Below are 10023 nucleotides of genomic sequence, written 5' to 3'. Positions count from 1 at the left end.
AAAACCTAACCTATAGAGCCGTGAATGCCAGCTGGTAACCAGCTCCTGAGTCTCACTTCAGTTTCCATGTCCCCACCACTCCTCAACATGAAGAAACACCAAATATTTGTTCTAATGTTAAACCCCAGCTTTGATTTTAAAATATCTTTAGGTTATACCTATAACGAGGAAAACAATGACTCAGATCCAAGAGTGCCTCTTAGCAGGACTCCGAATATCCAAAGGTGAAATAAAGGGTGGGTGAGGTTTGTTATAGCATTTTTTTTTTTTTTTTGGTGAACTATTCAGTGTTGCTCTTCATTATTTTTTTTATCCTTTTGAAAGCCGTAAAGCCTCCCTGCGTAACCGCCTCTGCCCCATTCACTGCTGAATGGACGGTGCGCTGATCTTTTTCTCGGTGGGTAATGGATTTGGTTTGATTGCTTGACACAGGAACAATAGGGGGATAAACAATTGCATTCGTGCCCGTGCAGCTCCCCATCTGTTGAGTGCGTGCGCCTTCAGAGGGAGCCGGGCAGGGACAGATGAACACGCCAGCCGAGCCTGATGTTAATGACATCAGTCATACAAGCAGAACATGTGGCGCAATAAATCAAAAGCTAATTGAACTTTTGCTTGATTACGTTGCCGTCCCACCGCCCGTTTCAAACACGGCGCGGTTTTCTGGGACAATGCCCCCAGCCCCGCAATGGCTTTGCTGCCCCTGGACAGCAGGAGGCTGCGGTGGGAGGTGACAAGTGACACCAGCTTCTCTTCACTCCGTTCTTTCTTGAAACAGTGACACCTTCCACTCAACCAAAATGCTTCCAAGCCCAGGTTGTGTATTTGACCAATATTTGTTATTTCAAAGAAGAAACGTTACATGAATATGACAGGGACGGCCCATGTTTGCTGGCGCTTTCCAGCTGGGACTGCTGGTGGCAGACATTTATAGAAGAAGACAGCACTAGTTTTTGTGTTAATTACACGCATGTGCTAGTAATGAAGGCTATTCATTAGACTGATATAATTTAATATCATTATTCACACTTGAAAGTGTTTCTGCTACATCAGTTTCTGAAGCCTGCAAGCCAAAATTTTTGAGCTTAGGTGTCCATGGCAGCAGTAAGTCACCAGAAGTTGAGGGGGCTGATTTTCGTGGATGTGGAAAGGAACAATTTCTGATGGGAGCATTAAGGAATGAAAAGCTTTGGCAAGAAGACCCTTTACTGAAGTGTGTAAATATTGAATTAGGCCCCAGAACCATCAAGTCATGCAGGAACCCGTCTATGACTGAGCCACCTGCCCTCCCTCTGCAGCCACTGAAGTGTAGGGGCATGTAGACCTGTGTATGTCTGCCTGACATGCCCTTCTTTAGTCACCTGCATTTGAAATTTTGCACTGAAGTGTCCGAGATTCAGGTACCAGTTTATGAACTTAAAGCACAAAACGCTTTTATTAATACACCTAGAATCAGCTCCTCTTTATATGGGAGGAGAGGATTTTTATGATAAATGTGTTAAAGTTGGGTATTAACCCAACTTATTTTAAAAATCCTTGCAGTACTTCTGTAAACATTTATTTGCCTATACATTGGCTACACAGAACAGACTTCAATTGTTAGGCATTTATTGCTGAGGATTCTCCAAACTGGTAAAAGGAGACGTAAAATACAGCACTGCTATCTGAGCAGAGGCTTAAGTAACAGCTAAATTAAGTCTTTGCATTAATAGTATTCATAGAAAGGCAGATGGGAGCAGAAAATGTTGCAATGAAGAATATGGAATGAGATGAGATCACAGCATCAGTCTGTCCTTTGTAGATCTGGACAATGATCACAGAGCCAGATTGGATTAGTGAAACCTATTTACCAGAAGTTCAGAGCGGTCGCATGAAGCTGAACGGCAGTCAGGAGGGAGAGGTGGAAAATGCACCAGATTTACAGCTGCAGCGACGAAAATTTAGAAGTTTTCACCACCGTGATTTCATCCAAATGTGAGTACATCAAAACTGTAACAACCGCTGCGGTGTTGTCTTTTAGACGGATGGGGTGTTTTGGCATGAGGGAAATCTTTGAAGTGAGCAGCTCATCTGTTCCTCCGTGCCGCGCTCTGCCTGCAGTCCAGCGCTCGCTGCTTGTCTCTGGGGCTAATCCATGCAGGTGCTTCGACATTGTGGCTGTGTAAAATCTTTGCATCGGCAAAATTGGGGGATCTGGAATCGGTGTTGATATACCTATGAGGTAATTGCTAAAGTGACAGCTTGCAACTGTGTGGCTATTCTGTGTAATAGAAAAGAAAATGAAGTTCTGCGAGCAGTTAGCAGCTCAGATGAACTGGCTGAACTGCATGAATGTTGAATTTAAGTCTGCTGGCTCAATAAGTGGAACATTTCCAAAGCCATGCCCTGGAAATGAATGCATGATTAACATTAATTGCTTGTAATGAAGAGTAAGAACCGGACAAAGCCCAGTCTGCATTTGATTGAACAAATTAGTTTAAACTCAATAGCTGCGTATTTCAGCAACAAGAAAAGCAAGCAGGTAAAAGCAGGGAAAACAAATTGTGGGGCCAGATCAGATCTTTACTTGCAAGCTGCGAGCTTGAGCTCTCAGCTGCTTAATTTCAGAATATAAGTGGAAATGACAAAGTGAACCATCACTGTAATTGTCTTTGTTGCCCGAAAGCTGGGCTGTACGTACTAGCATCCTTTTGCAGGCAAATCCAGAAACATCATCTGCAAGGATTCATTCTTCCTTTCCTGCTCCCACTCCCCGCAGAGAATCATGTTTGCAGGGAGAGCCCCGCAGCCCCACTGTTTGCATTGCTGCCTTTGTATTCCTGCACAAGTGGGTCACTTCTGGCTACCTCCGTGATTCACTTTTCTTTCAGTGGCTATTCACGTAATTGCATGTTTGCTGGTGCTGTGACTTCCCTTTCATGCCTTGCCTTTCTTCAGCCCCTGTAAGCCATTTGCTACTTGCGCTGGCAGACGACAGGCAGTGAGTTGGACTGTGGATCATATGTACTCTGAAAAGACCCAAATTTATTACCTGGGCACATTTATGTGTTGTTCCTTGTGCACCAGCCTGTGTACCAATAACAGCCCAACAGTATTTGCTTCTGGTAGAAATCTGTATAAACTGTGCTCCTCACACTGTGCAGTAAAACACACAGAATACCAGAGAGATACGAAGATGATTCCTTGCATCACCAAATGTTTCCGCACTTGAGTGTTTTGCTTGTGACCAATTAGTTTAGTACTCACACGATGAAATTCCAGAAGTAAGGGTAATTGCAGCAGCTTCAAAAGCAAGTTACAACATACTCCTAGGAAAAAAAAACAAACACCTTCATTGTGTTTGTCTGGTTTTCATCCCACACTCACCATGGTTTAAGATATAAAACGTCTCCTGCAGGAGAAGGCAGTAGGGATCCCTGAGGATATCATGCCATACAAAACAGACCGTAATCCAACTGACAGCACGCTCTCAAGCTCTACACAGGCAGATAACTTGTGACATACAGTGTGGACGTACCCTGTGCTGCAGCGGGTCGCTGGCGGGGACCCTGGGCAAGGCTGATCCCCTCCCCTCTTACTGTCCTGTTTCACTGTGGGCAGAGCATTGGCCAAAACTTTATTTCCAGCCAGTGGGGTCCTAACACTCAGCACTCACATCCTCGCCGGGGTATCAAGGGGTGGCTGTTAGACGGACACAAGCTGTCGAGGAAGAGTAACTTTGGTCCCGCTGCCAGGTGTGCTTGTACCAGAGCCCTGGAAAGCCCGGTCACTTGTTGTTCCTGCCATCAGAGGAGAGGAGTTTGGCTGCAGAAATGAGCAGCCTTGAGTGAACTCCAGCTGCTTCCACCGCTTCAAAACTCTTTGCAAACATTAATACATAGCAACGATGAGCACTGCAACTCCTGGAGTTGAACGTATGCCAAAAATGTAAAGGAAAGCTCACCTGGAGAGTGAGAGTCACCCAACATCCCATAACAAACCTTCCTGGCTCTTCAAAGCCTTTGGGCTATACATGGAGCCTGAGTAGGAAACCCCCATTCACATGCCTGGCCCTCAGGGTCAACCTTTAGAATTGGAGTTAATTCTCCAAATCTGGCAGGTTTTTGCAGGCTTGTTTCTGTCACTGGCTGCTAAATACTCTAGTCATGAGCCCTGTGTCCTGAACACAGGGGAGGGTAATAATTTTAAAGGGCAAAGGGTAAGATATGATGAGAGAGAGAGGTGGGAGTATCTCTCAGTTTTTCAGGCCTGTTTCAAGTAAAACTGAAACGGGAAGTGTTTAAACAATCTTCACTTTGTCCCAAAAAAGTCCCACCCAAAACCAGTCGCTTCAGTCCAGTCAAAAACTTGGCTTACAGTCCTGGCATCTTGTGTGTCCAGTGGCTAGCGATTCTGTTTTCCCTATGATTTATGGTGTCTTCATGGGTTAAAGAAATAAAATTGAGAAACAGACTTTAAGCAAAATGCCCCAAGGTGAAGAACCAAATGGGTCATTTTGAGGACTGAAAAAGAAAAGACTAGGCTTAGTGCCAATGTTGTGCTTTGGACATCATGCAGTAAAACCAAAATGATGTCATGAAGCAGTTTGAGCTTATTGAAAAAGTCCCTATCTAGATAAAATGTTAGGCCTCTCCAAAGTTAATGTACGTACTAGTCATGTTTTAAGGTGACTGAAACATCATTTCCTTCAGAAACATTGGCAGGTGGGAGGCCAGATCAAAACTCAGGACGGAGAAGCACAGTTCCTCCTGGAAGCCTATGGGAGAGGTGCAGAAACTTGGGGAAGGCTGTTGCCTTGTGCCCACGGATGTCTGTATTGTATAGCTAGAGCACGGTCTCCGAGATGACATTAAAAAGGACTTTCTTTTTGGTTGTTTCAGCTGGAATCCTGCTTAAACCCTTTCTTCTTTCCCCCCGCCTCCCCACCCCACCCACCTTGTCTACCTCTGCTGCACCCTGACCGTGTACCTGTTCTTCTTTTCACAGCATGTAGTCCTGCCCGAAGACGAGCCAAAAATACGCAGCACATCCTAACAAAGAGTGTAAGAAAAATCTTCCTTTCTCTCCCAGTTTGTTTTTTTTTTTTTTTTTCTAATTCTAGTTGGCTACACTTATCCTTAAAAATGCTGTGGATAAATGGGAAGTGCATGTTTCAGGACATAATGCATCGGTGTCTGATGCAGGGAGTGGGGTGGGAAACAGAAAGGGGAGTTTCTGTAAAGCTACGGTTTATTTACAGAAGCACTTTCAAACTTTGAAACAAAAAAACCCAGTCTGTCTGCACAGAGCCGGCTAAAATGAACATAGCAGCTTATCAACACAGGTCATCTGAGGGAATCACAGGCTTAGTTCTTATCCATAAAGCCCTAATAACAGTGACAGAGGGACAGGCAGAAAGGAAAAGCAAACAAATCATATCAATACACACATGCGTTAGTCAAGGAGGCAGTATCCCATTCCCCGGGGAATTTGGGGTAAAACTACCAAGCAATGGACTGTAACCTCAACTCAAAAAGGTGGCCTTGAGAGAGGGTGGTTGTCCCTTGATCCCAGTGGTGCTTACCTGTCCTTGGCTCGCCCCCGGTGCACCAGCACGGAGCGCACAGCTGGAGTTTTCCCCACTCTTGGCAGGTGAGGTGCCCCCAAAGACTCAAAGAACTGAACATTTTTCATGCTCAAAGAAAATTTTTTCCAAGTTTGGACACTTTGACACATGGGCGTGAGGTTTCTTGTCTTCAAAGCCAGTTTTCCCTTCTTCAAATCCACTTGGCCCATTCACAACCCCTTCCACGATCCTTTTATCGCAGTTCTGACTTGCAGGAATGACAGCCTCTTTCTCGTGCACATAACAAAGTACTTTTTACAATCTTTGAGACTCTTTTGCCAAAGCATTTCTTCTCACTGCAGACCTGTCTCTTCTCTAGCACTTTGTTGAAGTATTTTGCTTCACGGCCTTTCCTTTTCCCATGCCCTATCCCACTTCCCAGTCCCATCCTCATTTGTAAATAGCCTTCTCTTCGTATTCCTGATTCCCTAATCTCCCCACAGCACCATAGGTCTGTCCTGCTTACCACACTTACCCATGCACTGGAAAAAAACTCACCACATTCACTCCCATCCCCTCTCTTGATTATTAAAGCAGATCACAGGATCCCAATACTTCACAGGATGCCTGAAGTGGTCCCCAGGAAGGGTCAATAACACGTCTGCGGTGTTTGAGTAAAAACTGTACCTGTGTATTTTCTCAAAGTGTGAAAAATCTTATTTTTGTCCCGTAACTCAGGCTGAGGTTTCAGAATAACTTTTCATTCCAAATGAGGATGGAAGTCAGAGTGCTGGAGTGTTACTCAAAATAAGCCATTTTGAGATCCCCCTTTTTCATTTCTTAGGCCTTTGGTATATTTTGTTTTCCATGTAATATAAAAATAGCAGAAAAGTCCAAACCAAAAGTGAACTATTCTGACTTAATAAAATAGAATGCTCAGATAATTTCTCAATTATTTTGCCCAAATAGATAATTTTCCAACAAAATGCCCAGTTTTCTAACCAGAATTTTCTCATAAAACTATTCAGATGGAAAATTTTCAGCTGGCTCTCATTGAAATGCAGGGCAACTGTATGTCTGTTATCATGTTCCAAATCTCAGCAGGTAGATAGTTGTTGTTTCTGCTAAATGGGAGCCTCTAATATTTATTTTGGATTGGATCAGCTGCTGTAGCAGCCCTATAGTCATAAAGGTCTAAGAAAACAAGATAAGAAAGTCCCTGTATTTTTGCTGTATTTTTAGAGGGGTTTTTTTCTCCTTTGGGGCTTTCCTGACCCCAATTAAAGATGTCCTTTGATTGGCCCTTAGTCATGATGTAGGCAGCATCATATTAGCAGCAGGAGCACTGAACCTGAGGAATGGTCTGCAGCTCCAGCTAAGAAGACAAGGAAGACTCTCAAACCAAAGCAATTGGCACAGTCAGCTCTTAGCCTTGTGCGTTCACCTTCTTCAGTGTGATGCAGCTGCTCACAGCTCGTACACGAGCATTCAAATAAATACTGCGTACTGGAATATACGTGCCTGTGAGGAAGTTGTGGTTGCCAATTTCTAGACCCACAGAAAAGTAGCAGAATGATTATTTCTTTTTCACTTTTAACTCTGCACCTGCAGCCAGTGCTGTAGAAATGCCTCAGCTAACATGAAATCTTCTGTTCTGGTGACTGCAGTGGATGTACAACTTTAATCCTCAGCAAGGGCAAAAATAGCAAGCAACGTGGACATCTGCCAGACCTTTTTTTTCGCGGCAGAAATACTCAAGCAGTGTAGCATTAAGTGATTTAACATTCAAATGACTGACCTTGGGGGGTGAGTTCCATCACATTCAAGAACCCATCCCAAAAGCACGATCATGACGGTGGAAGGGTGAGAGAAAGGGGGAAACGCCTTTGGTTTTTTAATTGAGTGTTTCATCAATATGCTTATTTGCAGTTCCTGTTGCCCTATTGAGAGTTATTTCCAGTGATTGTAGATCCTTCCCTTCTCTTCCCTTGCTCTCCTAGCCCCAAAATCCTTTGGGTAGAACTTCCTGGACACCAATACACGCCTACTTTGCAGAAAAATGGCAAATCCCTCTGTGCACACTAGTGCTGCCACATAAAAAATTGGATCAGCATTAGATCCTCAAAAAGAGCTTAACCCTACAAATCTGGCATTTCCTCCACTAACAAGCACTTCGTTGTTCAGCCTCTAAGCTTCAAAGTTTTATCCAAAGCCAGATGTTTAATTGTCACCTTTTCTGGTTGGTTGTTGGTGTGGGGATGTGATTTTGGGTCCAGGAGCAGGGTTGTTCAAACAGCCTCTGCGCTGCTCTGCAACCCTCCTGCTTCCTCTGTGTCCCCCACTTAACACAGCTAATTCCAACAGCGGGTATGCCAGGCAATAAAGCTCACAAAAAAGAGACTTTGCTGAACTCTGAATTCAGAGCCAGCGTCCTTCAAGCAGACTGAGCTGGTCAAGGGACTTACAGGTTCTAAAAACAGTAGGCTTTTTAGAAAGCAGATTACTAATTCTGCATAGTTTGGCTGACTCTGCCATTCACACAAATTTAGATTGCCTGGTACATCTAGAAAAGAAAAGTGACTTCCAGCTGATCCTTCTGCCTTACCCTAGGTACCCTAGAGAAATGTCAGCTCCAGTTTAGATCAAAACTGCACTACTGCAGGTTCAGTTTCCTGACCTAGATAAGTCTTTACATATTACAGTAATGGGTGAGGTAGCCAAAGTCACGGTGAAATCTTGAATTAGGAGGTAAGAAACCCCAGAAGTGTACCACAACCAAATGCTGCAAACAAAGATGTTAACTGGACATGTGCTGTAGACATTGTGCTGTTGTCTCCAGCTGTAATGGAACATGGTATTGCAACTTATTTATACAGATTCTTCTGCTTGGAAGCATTTTGGCATTACTGATATGACATGTAACAAGGAATCTCAAAAACATCGATAATGTGCCTAAATAATTCCTGCTATTAATGGAGTTAAAAATCCCACTTTCTTTCCCCAAACTAAAATTCATCCTTTGCAACACATCGGCAGATTGTTAAGTTTCAAGTCAGTGGTGGTTTACACTGATTAAATAAGCCACTTTCAGGATTAGAGACAACTGCAGCCAGCATCTTACTTGCCAAAAATGCTCTTCCCATGACCATGCAACAGAAGCGACCTCGGGTGTCTCAGTAGCACAGGGCTGATGACATTTTCTGTCACACACCAAAGAAGAGTGAGCCTGACCAAGAGCACTGAGCATATTTCCAGAGCTGGTGGGAAAAGCGGAGCTTTGTGGCGTTCCTGGAAAGCTGGAAGAGCTCGGTTCACACGAGGCAGGCTCTAAGGGCTGTCATGAGGGACCCCTCTCAGGCACAGCCTCGTTGTATTGGTAATGAATACAGGTGTCTCCACCGATGTCACTGTGGTGATGGGGGGTAACGCCTCTGGTAAGCAGCTTGCAAGGTTCGGGTGGTCAGGGCGTGTGCGGACACAGGAGCCTGCAGCCTGTGAGGAGCAGAGGGATGGGGAGGTCCTGGATCTGGTCCAGGGGCAGCTGGGAGAGAGCCAACTGCTTAAGCGGCAACAGGAGGCCTCTCAGCACCAGCATCACCCTCGTTTCTGAACTATCGGAGCGATGCCGGGGCTCAGCTCTGTCTGGTGGCACCAGATTCATGGTCAGTAGAGCTGGGCCCCAGCTGCAGCCTCCTCTAGCACATGCTTGTCTTCAAGGACACCAGTAGTCCCTTTGATTTTAACTTAACACTGGGCATGTCCTTAAGTAGCTTACGGAGCAGGGACTGTGTTAGGCTGTGTGCCAAAATCCACAGAACTAAGAGAAAACCCCTCTTAGGTCTTGGATTAGGCTTCGGTTGCCTCAGCAGCCCTTTCCAGCGGTATTTTTGCCTGCTGTTGGGCAGTTTCTGCTCCTTGTCCTGCTGGTCAGTGGGACCTAGGTCAGGTAGCCTTCTCCAGACTCCTGAGGGTACATGGAGTCAAAAGAGTAAAAAGTGGTCAGGTTGGGGTTTTTCTTTTTTCCTGTTGTGGAAAACATTGGTGTGCATATGTTTTTATATCTGTTTAAAAATTCACGTACACAGAATATTGCAGACTAATGGCAAAATGAATTAAAACTTACTTAAAGAAAATGGACAGTTTTCCTGAGGGGACACGCTTGCGTGCGGTCTTGGTTTTATCTTGAGAGTATGCGGAGCAATAGAGGGAATTAAGGCTTTTCCTATGCCAATAGTGGGCTGCTCAGTCGCTGGTCTCAGTCTTGAGACAAAACTGTGCTTATATATAAAACACGTAGATGGCAACTATCAGTCATCAGTTAGATGCAAGTAACTGCTTTTCTCATGGTCTTGCAACATAAGATCAACATAAGTAAGTCTAATAGGAAACAGTCTGAATAGTTGCCATGTGTTTTGTTTCCTGGTTTGTGTCTTCGCCCTATTTAACTGATTCTCTGTATGACAGTAGCAAGTCTTCAG

General features: G+C 44.5%; 1 protein-coding gene across 1 annotated transcript in view; it reads left to right on the top strand.

Annotated features, from left to right (window-relative positions):
* Positions 1-1907: 1907 nt before the first annotated feature.
* LOC104286936 (chromosome unknown open reading frame, human C8orf46) overlaps positions 1908-10023 on the top strand; it is a 16762-nt gene continuing 8646 nt past the window's right edge. The window contains exons 1-2 of the mRNA XM_009885582.1: positions 1908-1974; positions 4987-5042. Coding sequence (XP_009883884.1) covers positions 1908-1974; positions 4987-5042 — 123 coding nt within the window. The remainder of the gene's footprint in view (positions 1975-4986; positions 5043-10023) is intronic.

Source organism: Charadrius vociferus, unplaced genomic scaffold (assembly GCF_000708025.1).
Source record: "Charadrius vociferus isolate BGI_N301 unplaced genomic scaffold, ASM70802v2 scaffold835, whole genome shotgun sequence".
Taxonomy (NCBI): Eukaryota; Metazoa; Chordata; class Aves; order Charadriiformes; family Charadriidae; genus Charadrius; species Charadrius vociferus.
Note: the sequence above shows the minus strand (reverse complement) of the source record. Positions and strands in the feature narration are given on the sequence as shown.